Raw genomic sequence first — 24800 nt, 5'->3', positions numbered from 1 at the left:
CAGCTGACGCGGGTCACGTGACCGCCCCGGCACGGAAACAAGCGCACGTGGCTCCCTGGGCAGGGGCGGGACCCCGCCTCCTGCCCGCGCCCCCTCGCGCTGCTCCGCCAGGCTGCGTCCGCGCCCTCCCGGGGCCGCGCGAGTCTCCCGGTACCTCCAGCCGGCCCGGCGGAGGGTGGCGCCGCCTTCCCACCCCTCCCTGCCCCCTCCAGCTCGCGCCGGCGCACGGGTCGGGGAGGCTGTGCCCGGAGATGCCAGCCTTTACGGAAAGTGCTACCCGCCCAACCACGGATACAACCGGGACTTCTGCGGGTTTTTTTGTTTTGTTTTGTTTTGTTTTTTGGTTTTTGTTTGAGACTGAGTTTGGCTCTGTCGTCAGGCTGGAGTGCACTGGCCGGATCTCGGCTCACTGCAGCCTCCACCTCCCGGGTTCCCGCCATTCTCCTGCCTCAGCCTCCCAAGTTGCTGGGACTACAGGCGCCCGCCATCACGCCCGGGTAATTTTTGTATTTTTTAGTAGAGGCGGGTTTTCACCCTGTTGACCAGGCTGGTCTCGAACTCCTGACCTCAAGTGATCCACCGCCTCGGTCTCCCAAAGTGCTGGGATGACAGGCGTGAGCCACCGCGCCTGGCCCTAACTGGGACTTTGACATGGAATCCCCTTGGTGCCTCCATGCTGCTTTCCATAGGAAGGAGCTTTTTAATCTTCCTAAGTACTTCGACAGGAACATTTCATTTGGCCCTCCCAGCACATTCTGTGAAGCAGTGAGGACAGTTATTACCGTTTATATTTTACAGGTGTTGACCAAGAACTGCTGAAGAGGCTTGTCGGCGTGGCGGAATGGAGACTCAGAAGGTGGTGTCAGACTTTTTTCTGCTCTGGAGCAGTCCCTCCTGACAGCCCTCCTACTGCCTTTAAAAAAACAAAACAAAACCGAGACATCTGAGGGAGAGAAATGGCCCAGGCCCAGAGGCCTGGCGTTTTGGGAAGGAAACGTTCCCCAAGACTTCCTGCTGAAGATGGCCTCTGCGGTACCACTGAGCCTGCCAGCTGCGGTCAGAGCCTTGCAGATGGCACTGTGGCTGGGGGGAGGGCGAGGCACAGGACACGGAATAGAAACCAGAGAGCTGGCACGAAAACTGCACGAATCCTTCAAGCGGTGGCAGTTGTGACTCATCTGCAGGACAGATAGACCATTGTCTACAGCGAAACCACTGGCCCTGTTTCTTTTCTTTTTTTCTTTTTGAGACGGAATCTTGCTCTGTCACCCAAGCTGGAATGCAGTGGCGAGATCTCGGCTCACTGCAACCTCCGCCTCCCGGGTTCAAGCAATTCCCCTGCCTCAGCCTCCCGAGTACCTGGGACTACAGATACGCACCACCATGCACTGCTAATCTTTGTATTTTTAGCAGAGACGGGGTTTCACCATGTTGGCCAGGCTGGTCTCGAACTCCTGACCTCATGATCCACCCTCCTCAGCCTCCCAAAGTGTTAGGATTATAGACATGAGCCACTGAGCCCACCCTGGCCTTGTTTCTCTTAGGAGAGAGTTTGTCTCTTGCAGGAGTTTGGTGTACGGGTGTGAAGGTCCCAGAAAGGCACTTAAGAAAACAAAAGGCCTGATGAGGGAGAAAACAGGAATGGCTCCAGCAGGATGTCATTTCATCTGTCTCCTCTTTCTTTGAGGGCAGCTGGAGCCTCTGATGTGCTTGGTCATATGACCTGGAGCAGTAATAACTTACAACCAGCATGTATGGGAGCACTTCCTGGGATCCAGTCACCTCTTAGCATTTTCCATACCCTGTTTTGTGTAATCCTTACTACCCTTTTAAGAAGATGTGTTTTTTTCTTTTTTGTTTTTGTTGTTGTTTTTGAGACAGAGTCTCACACTGTCGCCCAGGCTGGAGTGCAGTGATGCGATCTTGGCTCACTGCAACCTCCCCTTCCCGGCTTTAAGCGATTCTCCTGCCTCAGCCTCCCACGTACCTGGGATTACAGGCGCCCACCACCAGCTAATTTTTTGCATTTTTAGTGGACACAGGATTTCACTATGTTGGCCAGGCTGGTCTCTATCTCCTGACCTCGTGATCTTCCCACCTTGGCCTCCCAAAGTGCTGGGATTACAGGCGTGATCCCAGGCCGGATTACCCGGCCATTTTGTTTTGTTTTGTTTTCTGGGGGTTTTTTTAGGTTCACAAGCAGAACAATTTTTGTTTTTGTTTTTAAAGACAGAGTCTCACTCTATTGCCCAGGCTAGAGTGCAGTAGCCTGATCTCGGCTTACCGCAGCCTTGACCTTTTAGGCTCGTGTATGTCCCACCTCAGCCTCCCACGTAGCTGGGACTACAGGTATGTGTCACCACATCCAGCTAATTTTTTGTATTTTTGTAGTGACAGGGTTTTGCCATGTTGCCCAGGCTAGCCTTGAACTCCTGGGCTCAAGAAATCTGCCCATCTCAACCTCCCAAAGTGCTGGGATTACAGGCGTGAGCCATGGTGCCTGGCCAATATGTTTTTATTTTTTTGACACAGGATCTCACTCTGTTGCCCAGGCTGCAGTGCAGTGATTTGATCACAGCTCACTGCAGCCTCAACCTCCCCAGGCTCAGGTGATCCTCCCACCTCAGCCTCCCAAGTAGCTGGGACTAAAGACAGTGGCTAATATTTTGTATTTTTTATAGAGATAGAATCTCCCTGTGTTACTCAGGCTGGTCTCAAATTCCTGGGCTCAAAGCGCTAAGATTACTGGCGTGAGCCATCGTGCCCAGCAGATATTTTTATGCCCATTTTAGGATAAGGAAGCTGACTGACTACCTTAGGTAACTCGCTCAAGGTCATGTAAGAAGATAAGAAGCAAAGAGCCAGGACTCACACCCAGGCCTGCCTGATTCTAAAACTAGTGTTCTTGGCCAGGCACAGTGGCGCACGCCTGCCATCCCAGCATTTTGGGAGGCTAAGGTAGACAGATCACTTGAGGTCAGGAGTTCGAGATCAGCCTGGCCAACATGGTGAAACCCCATCTCTACAAAAAATATAAAAATTAGCTGGACCTGATTGCAGGTGCCTGTAATCCCAGCTTCTTGGGAGGCTGAGGCAGGAGAATTGCTTGAACCTGGGAGGTAGTGGTTGCAGTGAACCGAGATTGCACCATTGCACACCAGCCTGGGCAACAGAGCAAGATCCATCTCAAAAAATAATAATAATTTTAAAAATAGGCCAGACACGGTGGCTCATACCTGTAATCCCAGCACTTTGGGAGGCTGAACCGGGAGGACCACCTGAGGTCGGGAGTTCGAGACCAGTCTGACCAACATGGAGAAACCCCATCTCTACTAAAAATACAAAATTAGCTGGGCCTGGTGGCAGGTGCCTGTAGTCCCAACTACTTGGGACGCTGAGGCAGGAGAATCGCTTAAACCCAGGAGGTGGAGGTTGCAGTGAGCAGAGATCACACCATTGCACTCCAGCGTGGGCAACAATTGCGAAACTTCGTCTCAAAAAAATAAATAAACAAAATGAAATGAAACCAGTGTTCCCTGGGCTCCTTGGTTGTGCACTGTGTGTTTTCACCTGGGGAATGAAGTTTCCTGTCACAATTGCACAACCCCAACTTTGATTTTGTTTTTTTCTTTTAAGATGGAGTCTCTCTCTTGTTACCCAGGCTGGAGTGCAGTGGCATAATCTCAGCTCACTGCAACCTCCACCTCCCGGGTTCAAGCGATTCTCCTGCCTCAGCCTCCAGAGTAGCTGGGATTACAGGCACCCACCACTGCGTCAGCTAAGTTTTGTATTTTAGTAGAGACGGGGTTTCGCCATATTGACCAGGCTGGTCTCGAACTCCTGACCTCAGGTGATACCTGGCTTTGGCCTCCCAAAGTGCTGGGATTACAGGCTTCAGCCAGCACGCTCGGACCAGAGGATATGTTTTTGATGGTCAGGAGGTAGTGCCTGCTTCTTAGTACCAATAGAATTGGCTGGGTCCATCCGTTCTTTGCGCTGGTCTCAGTTTACCTAAATTGAGCAGGCACTACTTTTTCTGCCTGGAAGTCTGTGTGTGCCCTGCCCTCTAGTGGTTTTGGGGTTACACTGCAGCAGTGACCTTGAGTGTACCTAATTTTACCTCTTGCAATTCTCCTTTCCTCTCTAGAATGGTGATGTCCTTGCAACATTCGGAACTGGTGCACTGGAATTCCTGGGGTATTCAGGGGCAAACCTGGCCTGATCTGAGCCCTAGGGCAGTAGTTTTCAAACCTTAGGGCATAATTCTTTTTTTTTTTTTTTTGAGATGGAATCTTGTTCTATTGCCAAGGCTGGAGTGCAACAGCCCGATCTCCGCTCACTACGACCTCCGCCTCCCAAGTTCAGGCGATTCACTCGTGCCTCAGCCTCCCTAGTAGCTGGGATTACAGGTGCCCGCCATCACGCCCAGCTAATTTTTGTATTTTTAGTAGAGACGGGGTTTTGCCATGTTGGCCGGTAGGTCTCAAATTCCTGACCTCAGGTGATCCACCGCCTTGGCCTCCCAAAGTGCTGGGATGACAGGTATGAGCCACCACACTCGGCCCTTTAGGGAATAATTTTAATTCTGTAGTCTGGAGTGAAACCCAGGTATCTACATTTGTAACAAGTCTCTCAGGTAATTCTGATGCAGCAATCTTCAGGCTACATCTTGAGAAGTAACGTTCTGTCACAGCTCTCCTCCAGAATTTCCCTCTCACTGCCCCCGGTAAGAGTTTTCCCTGAGTTCCAGTGCAAGTACCCTTGGGGTTTGGGGAATCTCAGACCAAATGAGCCCCTCCCCTTGGCCAACTCAGTGTCCGGTTTCCAGGAGACCACATCTTGGAGAGTCAGGGATGGAGGATGCAGCTGGCCAGCAGTCAGCCTGTGTTGAGTGGGGTCAGCTCTTGCTAGTCTGGCAGGGAGAAAAGTAAAGGAAGCTAACAGTTAGTGCACCAACTGCCAACCAGTGTGGCAGGTACTGTGCTAGGTGTTTTTAAATTAAAATTTTTTTCTTTATTTTTGAGATGGAGTCTCACTCTGTCACCTAGGCTCACCACAACCTCCGCCTCGGCCTCCTGAGTAGCTGGGACCACAGACGTGCACCACCACGCCTGGCTCATGTTTTGTATTTTGGGTAGAGACAGGGTTTCATCATGTTGCCCGGCTGGTCTCAAACTCCTGAGCTCAAGCAATCTGCCTGCCTCAGCCTCCCAAAGTGCTACGATTACAGGTGTGAGCCACCTCACCCCACCATTAAAAAAAAATTTTTTTTTCTTCTTCTTTTTTTTTTAAGATGGGGTTTTACCCTGATGGCCAGGCTGGTCTTGAACTCCTGACCTCAGGTGATTCACCCACCTCGGCTTCCGAAAGTGCTAGGATTACAGGCTTGCGCCACTACACCCGGCCCCAAAAAAATTTTTTTTAAAGAGACACAGGCCAGGCGAGGTGGCTCACACCTGTAATCCCAGCTCTTTGGGAGGTCGAGGCAGGCAGATCATGAGGTCAAGAGATTGAGACCATCCTGGCTAACATCGGGAAACCCCGTCTCTACTAAAAAATACAAAAATTAGTTGGGCGTGGTGGCACAGGCCTGTAGTCCCAGCTACTCCAGGAGAATTGCTTAAATCCGGGAGGCGGAGGTTGCAGTGAGCCGAGATTGTGTCACTGCACTCCAGCCTGGCGACAGAGCAAGACTTCGCCTCAAAAAAAAAAAAAAAAAAAAGACAGGCTCTTGCCACGTTGTCCTGGCTGCTCTTGAACTCATGGGCTCAAAGTGATCCACCTGCTTTGGCCTCCCAAAGTGCTGGGATTATAGGTATGAGCCACTGTGCCTGGCCAAATTTTTAATTAAAAAAAAAATGTTTAATTGTTGAAACCCCTGCAACAAACCTTGAATCTCTTATTCACCGTATTTTGTAGCTCAGGGGAAATTATCTGTAATCATTTCACAGCTAGTAAGAGCTGGAATTTGAATCTAAGTTTGCCTAACTCAGTAGTTCTCAACTGGAGGAGATTTTGGCCCCCAGGAGACATTGGGTAACGTCTGGAGATACTTTTGGTTGTCAAAGCTGGGAGCTGGCCGGGCGTGGTGGCTCACGCCTGTAATCCTAGCACTTTGGGAGGCCGAGGTAGGTGGATCACCTGAGGTCAGGAGTTCAAAACCAGCTTGGCCATCATGGTGAAACCCCATCTTATTTTTTAAAAAAAATAATAAAAATAAAACAATTAAAAAAAAAAAAACTGGGAGCTGGGGGTGGTTGGGTATTGCTGCTGACATGTAGGATGGAGGCCAGGGACTGCATGGATGTCCTAATGTGCACCAGGTACCTTCCCACAAGAAATTCTCCTGCTGAAAATGCTGTTAAAACTCATGCTCTGAATGAAGAGACCCCCAAACAGGCTTTGTGTGAGCAACATGGCTGCGTATTTGCCCGGGTGCGGGCAGGCTGAGTCCAAACAGAGAGTCAGCGGAGGGCGGTGGAATCAGAGTTGGTTTTATAGGTTCGGGGTAGGCAGTGGAAGGTTACAGAAGTTACAGTTAAAGGTGGTTTTTGCAAGCTGGGAGGGGGCCATAGGGTCTGCAGTCACGAGGTTGACCAAGGTCAGTTATAAAGTCCAATGGCCTTATCAGTTGAGGCGGGAATAAGGAACCACAGAAGAATGTTTCAAGTTAATTAGGTGCTGCAGGGTTGGTCATTCTTCCCCTTTTCATGGTCTTCCAGTTACTTCAGATCTTCTGCTCCCAGGAGGTCATCCTGGGGTGTCCTTGCTGGTCACGGGGGTCGTCATGGCCCCACTTAGGGTCTGGCCTATGGTGCAGCCATTCAAAGAACCTTGCAAATGCCACTGGGTGTTGGGGTTGAGAAACCCTGGACTCTAAGCCTGTGCTTTTGGCCTTGAGGGTGGGGTCAGTGTGCAGAAGAAAATGGAAAAGGGCCACCCCAAGGGCCTTGAGCGGGAAGGGGATGGGATTGCGATGCTCGGGGTAATGGAGAATCGGGGCCCCTAGTGAGGTGTCTTTCTTCCAAGCTTGGCCCGGGCCCTGTTCCATTTCTCCCAGCCTTGCCAGGTCAGCCCTAGGACTTCACACTAAGATTGTCCTGGCGTGACCCCGACTCCCAACTCAGGGTTGGGGCAAATATTTATCTGGGTCTTACTTCAGCACTTCCCAGCCTACGACACTGGCTTCTGCGGCCAACGTGTTCCACCTGGAGTCCTTCAGCAGTTCCCCGTTAGCAATTAGGAGCCTTGCTGGGAAGGGGGGTGGCTATGTGGGTAGGGCACCGCTGAAAGCAAAAAACAGAGCCGCTCAGGGAGCAGGTGGCAGCTGAAAACAGAAGTGGAGCCAATGGGCAAAACCAGGAGCATCCCATCAGCAGGCCCCCCTGTCCAGGGAAGACCAGAGGAACTCTGAAGCAGGAAAGGCCACAAAGAAGCCTCTGGAACACCGAACTGGGAAGGAAGTGGTGGTTTATTCGGCCCGGAGCTGCGTTGGGCCTGAATGCCCTAACAGCGCAGACCCCCAACAAAGAAAATCCTTACCCTTTTAAAGGCTTACAGCTCTAGATATTACATGCGAAAGGGTCTTGATCCGTGAAGTAGGCGTGGGGTGTGTGACTTAGGTGGGGGTGTGATCGTGTTTAAGCGAAAACAAGCCGGGCGCGGTGGCTCAAGCCTGTAATCCCAGCACTTTGGGAGGCCGAGGTGGGTGGATCACGAGGTCAAGAGATCGAGACCATCCTGGTCAACATGGTGAAACCCCGTCTCTACTAAAAATACAAAAAATTAGCTGGGCATGGTGGCGCGTGCCTGTAATCCCAGCTACTCAGGAGGCTGAGGCAGGAGAATTGCCTGAACCCAGGAGGCGGAGGTTGCGGTGAGCCGAGATCGCGCCATTGCACTCCAGCCTGGGTAACAAGGGCGAAACTCCGTCTCAAAAAAAAAAAAAAAAAAAAAGCGAAAACAGTGCCTTCCAGAAAGATTCCTCCACACCATACCCGCGATGTATGGATGGGATTGTGGTGAGCAGTGGGGGTCTCGTCCTTAACCCCGCCGGCGGTGCCCTCCAGTTGCTCCTCTGGCTGACTTCGAACTTCTTTTGAAATGTAACGCAGAGGGCTGAAGGGGAAACGGCGTTAGAAGCAGAAAAGGACTGGCGGTCTCCTTCCTCAACTCGAGTAGGATGTAGGGGGCCTCTGGCCTGGGAAGCAGCGTTCTGAGCCGCTGGTTTACTTCCCATAGGCATTCCTCCTCCCTAAGCTGGGTCCTCAGGTTCACTGCACCCTCCCAGCCCCAGCCGCCATTCTGAACCTCCCCAATACTGGCCTCCCCCTCGACCAGGTAGAGTCTAGCCCAGAGGGTCTGAACTGACAGTGCCAACAGGAAATACCTCTTTCCAAGCCCAGAACCTCTGAAGCACTGAGGAGCAGATGGGGGCTGGGGTTGGGGGAGATAGTCTTGGAGTGATGGGGGAAAAGAAAGATCATACAATCACATCCCCCATGTTCTTTCCTTCGCCACCCATGGGGGTGGATCAGGGGATGGGGGAGGGGAAGCAAGGAGGAGGATGTGGTAACAGCTGATTCGTCCCCAGAGGTCACACTTTCCAACAATCAGCTGTTACTGGGGCGGAAGGCAGGAAGTTTCCTTAAAGGCGCAATGTTCTGAACGTAGGCTCAGAATTCTGGAGCTCCGAGGAACCTTATCAATTACCTGATGGAGCGAGTATTTATCAGAGGGAACGATCTCACCCTCCAGGCTCATCTCTCCTGCTCAGTTCCTCTCAGACCCTCTTTGGAGCTTAAGGAAAAGTCATGGATTTCAGTCCACACGTTCCTCTTCGGGGGGTCGCGGGGAGTGATGAGGTGGGGCTGGTCTCAGGCTTGCCCCTTTAAAAAAGCGGACCAGCAGCTTTTGCCAAGTCATTGGGTTCATTTCAGTTTGTGCCCATCCCCCGCTCACCTAGACTCTGATTGGCCCCTGGGGAAGGAGCAGCCTGCTCATTGGTCTCCACCTTTGAAATCTCTTCCCTAAGTAGGCCTGAGTCAGTGAAGAGCTTTGGAGGGCGGGACTGAATAGGGGTTAATCAGAGGATGCGATTGCTGACCATTTGCACTTTGGCATGGCCCATCCCCTAATTTCTGACCAGAAGCCCTCCCTCTACCTTAAGGTGAGGACTGTGCTATGAATCTTTTGTTAGAAAGCTACCTCTTGGGAGGCTGGGACTGGGAAGAGACATCCAAGAAAAAAGCCTCCTCTGGTTAGGAAGGGCTCCCAGGAGGAGCGGGCTGGGCTGGGCTGGGCGAGGTGGGCATCCGCCATCCTCCAAAAGCCGCAGAGTTCTGGCCGCCCTGGGCGCTGATGCTCTGCCCACTCCTGCTCTTGGGTCAGCTCCACCTTTCCTTAAAGAGCTAGAGCGTCCTGCGGAGGCCGGCGAGTCCGTTTGGGGGATGTCTAAAAGAAGCACTCACGGCTCCAACACGGAGGGGCGGTCGCCCTTTAAGGACTTCCCTGGGCTGGATTCCGAGCTCAGTTTAAAAATGCCAACTCACAGAGCGCGCTGGGTTCTGGGAATGAGGGTGTCGGGCTGCGAACTACACGGACCGGCATGCACTGCACACGCAGACGCCGTGACTTTCGCCTGCTCTTTAGGACTCTCGTTTGACGTAGCGCTTTTCTAAGCAGGTCGCTGACGCGGAAGGCTGGGCCACGCCCTTCCGTCTATTGGCCGGCTCCGGAGCTGGTGGGCTTGGCTTGGTGCAATGCCGCCTGGCAAAGGGATGGCCTCCTTGCCAATCAGAGCCAGGGCGCCCGGAGAGGCGGGACCAGGGCGAGGCCCCGGCGCCCCCGGGTGGGCGTGGCCACGTTGCCCAGCAGTGGGCGGTGATTGGCCCTGGACGGCGCTTTCGCAGCTCGTGCGTCACGACGCCGCCAGCTGATCGGAGTCTGTAGCCGGTGTGTGCTGGGCGCCGAGAAGAGACAGCGCCGCCGGCCGTGGGGAGCGGACGCAGTGATTTGCTCCCCTCCGCGCAGCAGCCCCCACACCCAGCACCAGGTGGGTGTGAGCTGACGACCCGGTCACGCAGCGGGAAGCCGCGGCGACGGGATGGAGGGCGAAAGTGGGGTCCGGGCGGCCACACCCTGCCCTTCCGTGGAGGAGAGAGGGGGCGGCGGGGGCAGGGGCGCTGCAGGGAGAGGGGCCTGGACTGGCCGGGCGAGTGTGTCAGAAGCGGCGAAGAAAGAGTCCGGGGTGGGAGTCGTGGCGGAAGGGCTGGCGGAGTATCGGCCGGGGGCGTGGGGGAAGCGCAGGGGCCGGAGGGCCGGGGGAGGCTCACCCGGCGCCCCCCGGCCTAAGGATACAGGGACCGGCCATCTATCTAGCCTGGGGAGGCTCTGGACTCCCCGAGCGGGCGGCGAGGAGGTTCTCTGCCGCCACCGGCGTTCACTGGGTCAGGGCCAGTTCAGCGCCCTGGCAGGGAAGGGGTCTCTGGGCGGGCCGGCCCCTCCTCTCGTTCCCTCCGGGGGATGTTATGTAAGGGGGGAGGGGAGGCGAGTAGGGGGCGGCGGTGCCGGGGCCTTATGCAACCCAAAGGTTAGGGTTTCACCGCGGTCGGGCGGGGGGAAGAGGGCAAGAGGAGGGCCTGGAAACTCTAACCCCCGCTCCCCAGACTAACTGGCCGTCTTGGGCCGAGAGAAGGTCACCTCTGCACCTCCCCCCAGCCTATCCTGTCGTGAGGCCCCTAGCCCAGGCCTGGCCCCGACTGCCTGGGAAGCCGGCTGGCTGGGTGGGGCGCCTGGGTTAGTCATCACTGGGCTGCCTCTCTCCCCACCTCCCGGCCAACTCTTGGCCCCTCCCCATGGCCTAGGCTGTCGCCCCCACCTCCCTCCGGCCCTGGTTCCAGCCTCCAACTCTTTTGGCCTGTCATCCTGGCTGTCAGACTGGACGAGGAGCTGTCAGAGTGCCAGGGGGTTGATGGAGCAGCTGGTCAGAGGGTCAGTGCCCTGGGCCCACCCCACCCTGCAGCCAAGGGCACCTGCTTGGCACAGACTCTCAGCAGCTGCCGAGTCCTCTGGGCTGAACGGAGCCATCTCAGACAGAGGAAAGTCGGACAGAGTTGGACTGGTCACCTAGGGAAAGGAAGACACCACAAAGTTCACGCCTCCCAAGAGGGTTTCGGAATTTGAACCGCGCCCCGTATCCCCAAATCTTTCTTACACTCTGAGTTTAGAAATTCCAAGGCAAGACCGCCCGGGCCCCTCTGCCCACCGTGGGCCATGCCCTTGGACCGAGTGTCGGCACACACCCACCCTCCCCAGCTCACATCCCCCGAGCCTGCCACGCCCCCAGCCCCCTCCCTGGGCCATGCTGCAGGGCCCGGCTTTTCCTGCTGATTCATGCGTTGGAACTGTGGGGGCGGGGCTTGCAACTTGGAACAAAGTTCAGACATGGAGGGGCCGGCAGACAGCCTGGAATTCATACCAGATGTACCCGGAATGCGCAAGCGGAATGCCTGGCATCCGAGAGGCCTGGAGAAGCTGCCCAACCACCCTGCCCATCCCTCCCTCCCTTCCAGCCTGTGGTCCCCTGTCCGCCCCCTCACAGCCCCAGGAGCCTCTGCTGACCTTCTTTCCAACGCTAGACTTCCTCCCTTCCTCGCTCTTCCCCAACCCAGGGCCCCAGCACACTCCTTCCAGCTCAGCTCCCTGGGAACCAGTCAGTTGGGCCGATCCCTGAACTCACGTTTCTGGACCTGAGGTACCACACTTCTAGCACCTGGGTGCTGGTGGGGTGTGTCCAGGGTCTCAGGCCTGGCCCGCCTGAATGCTGAGGAGGCTGGGCCCCGGGCGCTGCTGGGGCAGGGGAGGGCAGAGCTGGACTGGGTTTGTGTAGACTCCAGTTCGAAAGAAGAGCAAGGGGTCTGTTAGAGCTGCCTTTTCCGCTCGCCGGAGTTAACAGCTTCTGCAGGCCCAGGTCAGAGCTGCAACCCTTCTCTAGAAGCTTGAAGGTCTGTCTGCCGGGTGGGACTCCGATGGCCAGTGGGTCAGTGTCCCTGAACCGGCCTTGCTCACGTGGCTCCCGTTGTTCCTCCCTCTCCCTCTAGGAGCTCGCGCCTCTCACACCCTCACCTGGCTGAGCCGCAGTAGTTCTTCAGTGGCAAGCTTTATGTCCTCACCCCGCTAAAGCTGCCAGTTGAAGAACTGTTGCCCTCTGCCCCTGGCTTCGAGGAAGACAAGGAGGAGCTGCTTTCCCCAGCATCTGGAAGGTGACAGAACCGGGGCTGGGAAGGTCCGCACGGCAGGGTTGGTGATACGTTTTGGGAAAGCTGGAGAGCCTTTGCCCAGATGGGCCCGCAAGGAGCAGTTTTTAGATTAGCGACACTGGCTGAATTGAGAAGGAGAAGGCTCAAACAACCCAAGGTTAGTTGGTCTTTGTGTGGCAGTGGGAAGGCGTGGAGAGAAGAAAACTCTGTCTACCCGACCTTCTTGATCCTCCTTCCTTATTTTCCGTCCTTCCCCACTGGCCTTTCCAGATGAGGTCCAAAAGTAAGTTCACTCTTCAGGGAAAAGTGACGCTAAAACTCAGGTGTGAGCAGGCATCCTTCTGCTCTTTTTTTTTTTTTTTTTTTTGACATGGAGTCTAGCTTTGTCACTAGGCTGGAATGCAGTGGCATGATTCTGGCTCACTGCAACCTCCGCCTCCCAGGTTCAAGCGATTCTCCTGCCTCAGCCTCCCGAGTAGCTGGGACTGCAGGCACCCACCACCACGCCCAGCTAATTTTTGTATTTTTAGTAGAGACGGGGTTTCAGCATGTTGGCCAGGATAGTCTCGATCTCTTGACCTTGTGGTCCGCCTGCCTCGGCCTCCCAAAGTGCTGGGATTACAGGCGTGAGCCACCATGCCGGACTTCCTTCTGCTCTTACTTTTCCCTGCATTCCCTCAGGCTGGCCCAGACTCTAGACTTGTGGCGTTTACCTGTGTCTGGGACCCTTAGATCTCCTGTGAGATGGGGAGTCACACAGATGAGTGGGCATGAGAGAATCAAGCCCACCTGTGTAGACTCAGAACCTGGGCTGGCCTCCCCCTGTGGGTGGGAACAGAACACCTTTTCACATAAGCTGTTGTCCATCCCCCATCCCTGACACCATCACCCAGGAGCTGGGGAGTAATGGGGAGCTGGAGGAAGACACCACAAAGTTCACACCTCCCAAGAGGGTTTCGGAGTTTGAACCATACCCTGTGCCGCCAATCTTTCTTACACTCTTGAGTATAGAAATTCCAAGGCAAGACTGCCTGGGCCCTCAGAGTTAGACAAATGCGAGGAGCTAGGAGAAGCTCATGATGTCCCCCATGCAGGGGCGGCCCCAGGCTTCCCCTGCCATCCAGGGCAGGACAGCAGCCCCAGGGGAACTGTACCTGCTGCTGCTCTGCCACTTTCCTCATTTTGCTCTCCAGGGTGGTATGCAGTCCCCAGCTCAGGCCTGTGCAGATGGGAAATTCTCCCCTCCAGCCAGCAGGGGAGATGGGTTATGGGATATGACCTCCTGGGTATCAGGCAGTGTGAACCTGCCGCCTCCAGCTCTGATCCAGTCTCACTCAGGGGCTACAGGAAGCTGTGTGTTCGCTTTGGTGGGAGGAGAGGCGCAGGGAGCTCTGTCTTCTCCACCTGTGAAAAACTGAAGGATGTGGAGAAGAGTAGACCGCAGAACCCTGCCTTCTGCAGCCAAGCTGAGGGCAGGCTGTGTGGGGGCAGTGTCGAGAGGGTGGATGGACTCGTAGGCTGCAGCAGAGGCCGCTGTGTCCCTGGACATTGCCTCCGTCCTTTCTTCTCCTTGCTTCACTGGCCACAGTGTCTCCCTCCAGCCCTCGGCATGTTCTTCTACCATCTTCACCCGTCATGGAGCAGAGGTGAGGAAAGGCAGCTTGGGAACACAAAGACCAGTGAAGGACCAGGTCTGGACAGCACAGGGTCCTCCCTGGGCATCCAACAGAGGCGCCCATAAACGCCGGAGCACCCCAAGAGGAGGGAGCACAGCCAGCCTCCATCGACGGCAAGCCTCCAGCCCCTCGTACTTTGATCACCATTTCTCTCCAGTCTTTCTGCCTCCGACATGGGGCACCGTCAGTGCAGTGCCCTGCGGCTTCAGCGCCCTACTTCCTCCTCCCAGCCTGTAATGTTTATATAAGCAGACTCAAGGACCAAGAGCCAGCTGTGGAAGGACACACACAGGAAATTCATAAAGGAAATTCTAATGGTTAAAACCCCGAACCAAATGTATGCTTCATTAGTAATTAAAGAAAGGCAAATAGAGCTGAAAGCGTTTTTCCCTTAGCAAACCATCACAGAAAAAAATAAGACCCAGTATTGGCAAAGAGACTGCTAAAATAACATGCCCATACATTGTGTGTGGGAGGATAGATTGGTGCTGGCTTCCTGGACGGCAGTTTGGTGATGTGTGCCATGTAGCCTAAAAGCGTCCATGTCCTTTGACCTACTAATTCTATGTTTGGGAATTTATCCTAAGAAAATAATTAAGGATTTAGTTAGTTATAAGATGTTCATCCCAGCGCTGCAATGGAGAAAAATGGGAACCAATGGTGTGGTTGGGAATTCATTCCTTTTCTGCTGTAATGAAAGTTTGCAATAGGGGATTACTTAAGTAAATTATTGTATATCCATCCAGATGGTGGAGTACTGCACAGACATTAAAAGTCATGTAAAAGAACATCTGACAGAAAAATGCTCCTTGAATATTAAGAGGTTGTAAAAATAGCGCATGTTATGTGATCTCAATTTTGTTTTTTAAAACCTGGGTTTATACTTACTGTTTACATAGAACAGATAAAGACTGAAGGCATACTAAAAAATGTTTAGTGGTTATCTTTGGATAGTGGAATAAAATTGTGATTTTCATCTTTGGTTTTTCTGTAATTTCCAAATTTTCTACATGAATGGTGTATGACTTTCATATAATAAATATAATTTAAGAGATCAGTGTTATTATTTAAAGCTTTGGAGAAGTGGGTGTAGAAGAAGGAAGGGAAGACCTCAGTTTTCTGGTGAGAAGGTTTGCTTGGGGTGCTTCCTGGTTGATGAAGTTCATTCTTGGAAGTAGCTGGAATCCTCCCTCTCAGCCTACAGGAAAACAGCGCTGGATTGCTGGCTGTCGGCCAGGTAAAGAGGGGCGGAGTGGGGTAGGTGGAAGGAAAGCACAGACCTGTATGTAGCTCTTCAGGTGGTGAGGGGCTGGGGAGGCTCTTCCTCTTAAGGCTAGGTGGAGGGTTCTAGAATCCTAACAGCCCTGCTACTGAAAGCAGGACAGCTCTGTCTCTTCTGACTGCCCCGGCCTTGAAGGGACCCCGTGTTACCTTTCCTTGCCCTCGGATTGAAAGGTATCCTACCCACCCACCTGGTACCAAAGCCCCTGGGGAAGGGGTGCTATTCAGGACTGTGGTAGCCAGCGGTTCCCTTTTGCCTCCTCTTCCTGATAAGGCTCCTCTGTGGGGCCGAAAAAAATGCGGGGCGGGGTGGGGTCCAGTGGGTCCCTTCTCCAACAGGGGGTTTCCTGGGCGTTGCAGGGGCAAACTCCTGGAGTTACAAGTTTGCTGGGTATGTTACAGGCCTGGAAACCTCAAGAGACAGAAAGGGTGGCTCCAAGAAAGCGCGGCGCCCAGTCCCCACCCCCGATGCTGGGAGGGAAGGGCAGGGCGGCGGCCAGGCTCCGGCAAACCTCCGCCTTCCAGGTGGTGGTGGCTACTGGTGACGCTCAGCAGGTGAAAGGCGCGGGAGTGGGAAGAGGAGGTCAAGGGTCGCGGGGTGGGGCCGGAGACCCCGGTCTGCAGCTCCGAGCGCTTCAGGACGCACGTAGCTGGGGAGGACCCCCGAGAGGCAGCGCGCGGTCTGGTGCCCGGAGCCCCCAACCGCTCTCCCGGGGTGGGGCGGGACGCCACCGGTTGCCAAGGCTCGGGGACAGCGGCCCCGCGGTTGCTCCAATCACAGCCCGGCCCGAGGAACAAGGCGTGGACCCGGGGAAAAGTTCCTGTGGATCCCAAAGGCGGGGCGCGGGGGAGGGCGCCCCGCCCTGCCCTGCCGGGTAGTGGGTTCCCAGTCCTCGCGGGGCCGCTGTTGCTTCCCGGTCGAGAGCGCGGGCGCTGAGGGGACCCACCCGGACCTCCCCCACCCGCCATGGCGCCCCCGGGGCTCCTCGTGACTGGCGCCTCCTTCCTGGCGTTCCGGGGGCTGCACTGGGGGCTGCGGCTGCTGCCCACACCGGGGCCCGCCGCTCGGGACGGCTGGCGGTGGCGGAACCTCTGCGTGTCCCTGGTGCACAGCCTGCTCTCGGGGATCGCGGCGCTGCTCGGGTGCGGCCTTGGGGGTTCAAGGCGCACTGGGCGGGGGTGGGGGTGGAAGGCTGAGGTCGGGAGGCCCGGAGTAGAGACTGGGGTGGGGGCGCGCGTGGCGGGAGGGCGGAGCCGGGGCTTCGGGGTGCTGACCATGCCTCCCCGGTGTCCCCAGGCTGATCCTGCACCCTCAGATGGCCGCCGACCCTATCCAGAGCCACCCGCGCTGGGCCCTGGTGCTGGTAGCGGTGTCTGTAGGTGAGTCTGCAGCGAAGGCTGGGGGGTTGGGGGAAGGGAGCAGCCTCTGCCGTCCTGCGAGGTCCCTTTCCCCTCCCCCATAGGGGTTAAACATTCCTGAAGGCTTTACCCAGGGAAACTTAAGAACTGGGGTGGGGGGGCTGGAAATCCGCTCTAAGCCGCCCTGCTCTGGAGAAGCCTAAGCCCCCACCCCCTTGCCCAAAGGTTATTTCCTGGCCGATGGAGCTGACCTGCTGTGGAACCAGCCCCTGGGCAAGACCTGGGATCTCCTCTGTCATCACTTGGTGGTGAGACTCTGAGGGGAGAAGCCAGACCAGGGGGTGGGAGGGGGGGAGCCCTGTCCAGCCTGAGGCTCCCAATCTCTCTTCACTCTTCTTTTTCTTTTTTTTTTTTTTTCCTGAGATGGAGTCTCACTCTGTTGCCCAGGCTGGAGTGCAGTGGTGGGATCTCAACTCTGCAACTGTCGCCGCTGGGGTTCAAGTGACTCTCCTGCCTCAGCCTCCCATGTCGCTGGGATTACCAGTGCATACCACCATGACCAGCTAAGTTTTATATTTTTAGTAGAGACAGGGTTTTGTCATGTTGGCCAGACTGGTCTTGAACTTCTGACCTCAGGTAATCTGCCCGCCTTGGCCTCCCAAAGTGCTAGAATGACAGGCGTGAGCCACCGTGCCCAGCTCTCTCTTCATTTTTCTGTCCTATCACTTCCCACAGAGTCTTTGCCCTCAGCTGGTGCTTTGCTCCCCAGTCTTAGGCTGAGTTAGAGGGAGGAGGTGCTCCCGGCCACAGCGGGGGAGTCCAGACACCCACCATGCTTGGGGAGTTCGGACCCCCAAGGATGTCCAGCTGATCACAGAAGTGTGGACTATGGAGCTTTTCTGAGAAGAGGGAGCACTGGTATAGGGTGTGGGTATGGGGCATGGAACCCCAGAAATGGGAAGTTAAGGGGGGTGAGGGGGCGAGACAGCCCCTCCCTGGGCCAAGCCCTGTTCCATCTATGGAAGGGCTGGGTTTTTTTGTTGTTTTTTTTGAGACGGTGTCTCGCTCTGTCGCCCAGGCTGGAGTGCAATGGCAAGATCTCGGCTCACCACAACCTCTATCTCCCAGGTTCAAGTGATTCTCCTGCCTCAGCCACCTGAGTAGCTGGGATTACAGGCATGTGCCACCATGCCCAGCTAATTTTGTAGTTTTAGTAGAGACAAGAGTATCTCCATGTTGGTCAGGCTGGTCTCGAACTGCTGACTTCAGGTGATCCGCCTGCCTCGGCCTCACAAAGTGCTGGGATGGCAGGTGTGAGCCACCACACCTGGCCAGAAGTGTTTTTTGTTTTTTTTTCCGAGACGGAGTTTCGCTCTTGTTGCCCAGGCCGGAGTGCAATGGCGCAATCTTGGCTCACCACAACCTCCGCCTCCTGGGTTCAAGCAATTCTCCTGCCTCAGCCTCCTGAGTAGCTGGGACTATAGGCAGGCGCCACCATGCCCAGCTACTTTTTGTATTTTTAGTAGAGACGGGGTTTCACCTTGTTGACCAGGATGGTCTCGATCTCTTGACCTCGTGATCCACCCGCCTCGGCCTCCCAAAGTGCTGGGATTACAGGCGTGGGCCACCGCGCCCGGCCAGAAGTGTTTTAAGGATGCTCAGGGCCCCAGGATAAGGGCAGGAATAAAGGTCAGGTGTTTGGGGAGTCCCACTAAATGCATGGAAGCCTCTTTCTGACGCCCTGGGCTATTGGGACATTGTAGCCAGCAGGTCTTGGGGGTCCTCTGACCTCTGACCCTGGCTCCCAGGTAGTGAGCTGCCTCAGCACTGCTGTTCTGTCCAGCCAGTACGTGGGCTTCTCCATGGTGTCTTTGCTCCTGGAGCTGAACTCTGCCTGCTTGCACCTGCGGAAGCTGCTGCTGCTTTCTCGCCAGGCTCCGTCCCTGGCCTTCAGCGTGACCAGCTGGGCCTCCTTGGCCACCCTGGCCCTCTTCCGCCTGGTGCCGCTGGGATGGATGAGTCTGTGGCTGCTCCAGCAGCGCCACCAGGTTCCTCTTGCTCTGGTCATCCTGGGTGGAGTTGGGCTGGCCACTGTGGGCGTCATGAGCATTGTATTGGGTATCCGCATCCTCGTCAGTGACGTTCTGCGGTTTCGACCCCATCCATCCATCCCCAGGCATGAGAAAACCAGGAGGACCAGGACACGTGGTGACGATGGACCCGTCACCAGGGACAGTTCCACTATCAACCTGAAAGACTAGAGAGAAGCCATGGCCTCTCCCTGGGGGAGATGAGGCCAGGGCCAGGGCCAGAAGATGACGGTCTTCAGTGCACAGTCCCCATCAGGGTGAGGCACACTGACTATCAGCATCTCAGGGTGTCTTCCAGCTAACTCACATCCCTTCCCCTTCCTAGGATCTAAGAAGAAATGCTGATGTTGGGCCAGGTGTGGTGGCTCATGCCTGTAATCCCATCACTGTGGGAGGCTGAGGCCGGCGGATCACCTGGGGTCAGGAGTTCAAGACCAGCCTGGCCAACATGGAGAAACCCCATCTCTACTAAAAATACAAAAATTAGCTGGGCGAGGTGGCTCACGCCTGTAATCCCAGCACTTGGGAGGCTGAGGTGGGCAGATCACCTGAAGTCAGGAGTTCAAGACCAGACTGGCCAATATGGTGAAACCCCGTCTCTGCTAAAAATACAAAACTTAGCCAGGCATGATGGCTCGAGCCTGTAGTGCCAGCTACTCAGGAGGCTGAGGCAGGAGAATGGCTTGAACCCAGGAGGCAGAGGTTGCAGGAGCCGAGATTGCACCACTGCACTCCAGCCTGGGCGACAGAGCAAGACTCCATCTCAAAAAAAAAAAAAAAAAAAAAAGCTGATGTTGGATGGGTGGGAACCTGGGTTTCTGCTCACTGAAATGCATCATCAGATGAGGACCCTTTCCAGCAAACATACTCAAGAGGCACAGCCGGAACTATTGGTAAGGGATGGCAGGAGGCATGAAGCTGGAAGAAACTGCCAGTGGAGACAGAAGCTCTTTGCTTTAGCCGAGGGACAGATGAGGGAAGGCAAGGTCCTAGTAGGACCAGTGGGATCTGGTATGGAGTGGGCAGGGTCAGAGAGAAAAGAGTCTCACCTATAACCAAACTCTGGCAGTGGGAGGAAGGCACAGGTGGTGCTTTCTGTAGCCAGCAGAGATGGACGTGATAGTTGCCAAGAGACAGAGCCTGGGCCACGGCAATTGCTGCTGATATTTCTGGTTCTCAAACCACGCTCCTGTTTGTTTGCTCTTTGAGATAGAGTCTCGCTCTGTAGCCCAGACTGCCGTCCAGTGGCGTGATCTCGGCTCACTGCAACCTCCGCCTCCTGGGTCCTGGTTCAAGCAATTCTACCTCAGCCTTCCAAGTAGCTGGGATTACAGGCACGAGCCACTGTGCCCAGCTAATTTTTGTATTTTTTAGTAGAGACAGGGTTTCACCAGGTTGGACAGTCTGGTCTTGAACTCCTGACCTTGTGATCTGCCTGCCTCAGCCTCCCAAAGTTCTGGGATTACAGGCGTGAGCCACCGCACCTGGCCTTTTTTTTTTTTTTTTTTTTTTTGATGGAGTCACTCTGTCACCCAGGTTGCAGTGTAGTGCCACAGTCTCGGCTCACTGCAACGTCTGACTCTTGAGTTCAACCTCTGCCTCCCAGGTCCTGCCTTAGCCTCGCAAGTAGCTGGGGATTAGAGGCACGCGCCACCAAGCCCAGCTAATGTTTGTATTTTTTGGTGGAGATGGAATTTCGCTATGTTGCCCAGGCTGGTCTCGAACTCCTGACCTCAAGTGATCTGCCTGCCTCGGTCTCCCAAAGTGCTGGGATTACAGGCGTGAACCACTGCACCTGGCCCACTCTCCTGTTTTTCTACTTAACCCTGGTCCTACTGTGTCTAGTCTTTTTTTTTTTTTTTTTTTTTTTTAGTATCTTTTGACTTGACTTTTTTTTTTTTTTGAGACAAGTTCTCCCTCTGTAGCCCAAGATGGAGTGCAATGGCTTGATTTCAGCTCACTGCAACCTCTGCCTTCCAGGCTCAAGCAATTCTCCTGTCTCCCGCTTCAGCCTCCCAAGTAGCTGGTACTACAGGTGCACACCACTGCACCAGGCTAATTTATGTGGGTTTTTTTTTTTTTTTTTGATATGGAGTTTCACTCTTGTTACCCAGGCTGGAGTGCAGTGGCGCGATCTCGGCTCACTGCAACCTCCTCCTCCTGGGCTGAAGCAATTCTCCGGCCTCAGCCTCCCGAGTAGCTGGGGACTAAAGGTGTGTGCCACCACACCGGGCTAATTTTTGTATTTTTAGTAGAGACAGGGTTTCTCCCTGTTGGCCAGGCTGATCTTGAACTCCTGACCTCAAGTGATCCGCCCACCTTGGCCTCCCAAAGTGCTGGGATTATAGGCGTGAGCCACTGCACCCAGCCAAAACAATTTTTTTTAATTAAAAAAAAAAAAGTTAGCCTGGCGCGGTGGCTCACGCCTGTAATCCTAGCACTTTGGGAGGCTGAGGCGGGTGGATCACGAGGTCAAGAGATCGAGACCATCCTGGTCAACGTGGTGAAAACCCGTCTCTACTAAAAATACAAAACATTAGCTGGGCATGGTGGTTGTGCCTGTAATCCCAGCTACTCAGGAGGCTGAGGCAGGAGAATTGCCTGAACCCGGGAGACGGAGGTTGCGGTGAGCTGAAATCGCACCACTGCACTCCAGCCTGGGTAACAAGAGCGAAACTCCGTCTCAAAAAAAAATTCTGTCTTCAGACTTCAATTTTCCATCTTAACTGAATGCCTTGGTTAACAAAATGTTATCTGTCTTGAGTTTTTTTAAAAAAAGAAATGTGACGAACTCATGTGAGGAATGTGTTCGCTAAACATGTATTGTGGTTGATGTTAATTCATTCTAAGTCATACCCCTTTTCTGTGGCTGCTAGCATACATTCATGACGGTATGACTGAGTAGCCCTCTTGGTAACACTTGATAGTGTCTATGAGGGTGCGCAGGAATTTGACCATTAGGAAAACATGGCTGTTTCTGTGGATTAACTAGTCAAACCCCTACAGAAAGAGTGAGATTAGCTCCTAGTTGGGGCAGGACGTAGTGGACACGTGGAAGTTTGGGAACACACGAATTGCTACCATGCTGAGCCAGTGAAACTTCAGGAAGGTGGGACTGGATTGTGATTATAATTGAGTGAGTAGGCGTAGAATTGGAGTGTGGGCAACATAAAAATGATGTCAATGAAAGAAGAATGGTCAATTAAGACCCTAAAAAAGGGGCCGGGAGAGGTGGCTCACGCCTGTAATCCCAGCTACTTGGGAGGCTGAGGCAGGAGAATTATTTGAACCTGGGAGGCGGAGGTTGCAGTGAGCCAAGATCGAACCATTGCACTCCAGCCTGGGCAGCAAGAGTGAAACTCTGTCTCAAAGAAAAAAAAAAAATCCCTCAAAATGGAAGTTCAGACATGCAGAGGTTGCCAGATGCTACATTTGGTAGGAGTCTGCTCAACAAGGCAGTGCTCTGTCAGACCTTACCTCGCCCAGGGAAATGGTCCTCAAGACAGACTCCATGCCTACCCAGAGCTTTCAAGTGATTTCTCTGTCCTCCAGGACAGGGAAGGGTTTTCTGGATGGGATACATTGATGTTTTCTGATCCTTGAACACTATCCTGATTATAAATTGATAAATTGCTATGCAAATAATTGCCTCCATCTCTTGTGAGTGTGGTTGCCTTGAGTTACTTTTTGGCTCCGAGGGTGTCCTGATTTACAATTTGATGCTTGATTGTGGAGGTCCACCCTGAAGCGTCCTGCTGTCGTCTACAATCAAAAAGCAAATCCTGGTCCCAGCTACTCAGGAGGCTGAGGCAGGAGAATCTCTTGAACCCAGGAGGTGGAGGTTGCAGTGAGCCAAGATCATACCATTGCACTCCAGCTTGGGCAACAAGAGCGAAACTCCAGGCCAGGCGAGGTGGCTCATGCCTGTAATCCCAGCACTTTAGCAGGCCGAGGTGGGTGGATCATGAGTTCAAGACCAGCCTGGCCAAGATGGTGAAACCCCGTTTCTACTAAAACTACAAAAATTAGCTGGGCGGGGTGGCAGGCGCCTATAATCTCAGCTACTCGGGAGGCTGAGGCAGGAGAATGGCTTGAACCCAGGCAGCAGAGATTGCAGTGAGCTGAGATTGCACCACTGCACTCCAGCCTGGGAGACTGAGTACGACTTCATCTTAAAAAAAAAAAAAAAAAAGTGAAACTCCATCTCAAAAAAAAGAAAAGAAAAAACAAATACAAAAAAAAAACAAGGTTCTGAGAGGTCAAATAATTTACCCTAGTTAGTGATAGGACTTGGAGTCAAACCCATGTTCTTTTTTTCTCTTATACCACCTGTGACCCACATCTGTCATTTTGCCTGCCTGGCATTGAAGGAGTTTTCCTTTGAAAACCACCCCCTTTTTTTTTTTCCTAATTTGAGACAGTATCTGTCGCCAGGCTGGAGCGCAGTGGCGCAATCTCGGCTGACTGCAATCTCCACCTCTCATGGTCAAGCGATTCTCCTGCCTCAGCCTCCTGAGTAGTTGGGATTACAGGCGTGCACCACCACACCCAGCTAATTTTTTGTATTTTTAGTAGAGATGGGGCTTCACCATGTTGGCCATAATGGTCTTGATCTCCCGTCCTCATGATGCCCACCTCAGCCTCCCAAAGTGCTAGGATTACAGGCGTGAGCCACCACGCCCAGCTGAAAACCACCCCTTTCTCACTGTGCCGCCGATGGGCGTGTGACCCAGGCCGAGTCAGCTGGAACACCGTATCCGCTTTTGCTGAACTGAGCTCATGACATGAGGGGAGACTGTGACTTCTGCTAGAGTTTTGGCCAAGATGCAGCGTAGCTGTTCTGACCTTGCTAACCCAGATGTAAGAGTGCTTCCCTGGGCATGAAGCCAACATAGAAAAACAAGACTCAAAAGGTGGAGGCTGGGCGCGGTGGCTCACACCTGTCATCCAGCACTTTGGGAGGCAGAGGCGGGCAGATCACGAAGTCAGGAGTTCAAGACCAGCCTCACAACATGGTTAAACCCCCGTCTCTAGTAAAAATACAAAAATTAGCCGGGCGCGGTGGCTCAAGCCTGTAATCCCAGCACTTTGGGAGGCCGAGGCGGGTGGATCACGAGGTCAAGAGATCGAGACCATCCTGGTCAACATGGTGAAACCCTGTCTCTACTAAAAATACAAAAATTAGCTGGGCATGGTGGCACGCGCCTGTAATCCCAGCTACTCGGGAGGCTGAGGCAGGAGAATTGCCTGAACCCAGGAGGCGGAGGTTGCGGTGAGCCGAGATCGCGCCATTGCACTCCAGCCTGGGTAACAAGAGCGAAACTCCGCCTCAAAAAAAAAAAAAAAAAAAAAAAATACAAAAATTAGATGGGCATGGTGGTGCGTGCCTGTAATCCCAGCTGCTGGGGAGGCTCAGGTAGGAGAATCACTTGAACCCAGGAGGCAGAGGTTGCAGTAAGCTGAGATTTCACCACTGCACTCTAGCCTGGTTACAGAATAAGACTCCGTCAAAAAAAAAAAAAAAAAAGGCCAGCTCAGTGGCTTGTAATTCCAGCACTTTGGGAGGCAAAGACAGCAGATAACCTGAGGTTGGGAGTTCAAGACCTGCCTGACCAACATGGAGAAACCCTGTCTCTGCTAAAAATACAAAAAATTAGCTGGATGTGATGGTGGATGCCTATAATCCTAGCTACTCGGGAGGCTAAGGCAGGAGAATCGCTTGAACCTGAGAGGTGGAGGCTGCAGTGAGCCAAGATCCTGCTGCTGCACTCCAGCCTGGGCGACAGCGCAAGGCTCTGTCTTAAAAAAAAAAAAAGTGGGGGGCCGGGCGCGGTGGCTCACGCCTGTAATCCCAGCACTGTGGGAGGCCGAGGCGGGTGGATCACGAGGTCGAGAAATCGAGACCATCCTGGTCAACATGGTGAAACCCCGTCTCTACTAAAAATACAAAAATTAGAGGCCGGGCGCGGTGGCTCAAGCCTGTAATCCCAGCACTTTGGGAGGCCGAGGCGGGTGGATCACGAGGTCAAGAGATCGAGACCATCCTGGTCAACATGGTGAAACCCCGTCTCTATAAAACTACCAAAAATTAGCTGGGCATGGTGGCAGACTCCTATAATCCAAGCTACTCGGGA

The 24800-nt window shown here is 54.0% G+C and overlaps 1 protein-coding gene and 1 long non-coding RNA gene across 4 annotated transcripts; both read left to right on the top strand.

Moving 5' to 3' along the window:
- The first annotated feature begins 9916 nt into the window (after positions 1 to 9916).
- LOC116540147 lies at positions 9917 to 23755 on the top strand. 3 transcript variants are annotated; one of them, XR_004264322.1, is made up of 5 exons: positions 9917 to 10054; positions 12102 to 12417; positions 13849 to 14555; positions 18945 to 18953; positions 23719 to 23755. It is a non-coding gene; the product is annotated as an uncharacterized LOC116540147 (long non-coding RNA). The 3 variants fall into 3 exon arrangements; XR_004264321.1 differs by lacking the exon at positions 9917 to 10054 and having other exon boundaries at positions 10183 to 12417; XR_004264320.1 differs by lacking the exons at positions 9917 to 10054; positions 12102 to 12417 and having other exon boundaries at positions 12799 to 14555.
- Positions 15953 to 18938, top strand: TLCD2 (TLC domain containing 2). The gene is made up of 4 exons (XM_032263509.1): positions 15953 to 16360; positions 16515 to 16597; positions 16802 to 16884; positions 18385 to 18938. The coding sequence occupies exons 1-4, from the start codon at positions 16185 to 16187 to the stop codon at positions 18835 to 18837; spliced, it is 795 nt and encodes a 264-aa protein (XP_032119400.1). The 5' UTR covers positions 15953 to 16184; the 3' UTR covers positions 18838 to 18938.
- Positions 23756 to 24800: the final 1045 nt, after the last annotated feature.

This window comes from Sapajus apella, unplaced genomic scaffold (assembly GCF_009761245.1).
Source record: "Sapajus apella isolate SASKATOON/1434 unplaced genomic scaffold, GSC_monkey_1.0 scaffold136, whole genome shotgun sequence".
In the NCBI taxonomy this organism is placed as follows: domain Eukaryota; kingdom Metazoa; phylum Chordata; class Mammalia; order Primates; family Cebidae; genus Sapajus; species Sapajus apella.
The sequence above is the reverse complement of the archived record's forward strand: the minus strand, read 5'-3'. Positions and strand labels throughout refer to the sequence as shown.

What these genes read in the sequence shown, in the direction of transcription:
- TLCD2 (XM_032263509.1), top strand. Translation starts at nt 16,185, where the DNA reads ATGGCGCCCCCGGGGCTCCTCGTGACTGGCGCCTCCTTCCTGGCGTTC. An exon ending in GGGATCGCGGCGCTGCTCGG is followed by an intron (nt 16,361 to 16,514) that starts GTGCGGCCTTGG and finishes CGGTGTCCCCAG; the next exon opens with GCTGATCCTGCACCCTCAGA. An exon ending in TCCTCTGTCATCACTTGGTG is followed by an intron (nt 16,885 to 18,384) that starts GTGAGACTCTGA and finishes CCTGGCTCCCAG; the next exon opens with GTAGTGAGCTGCCTCAGCAC.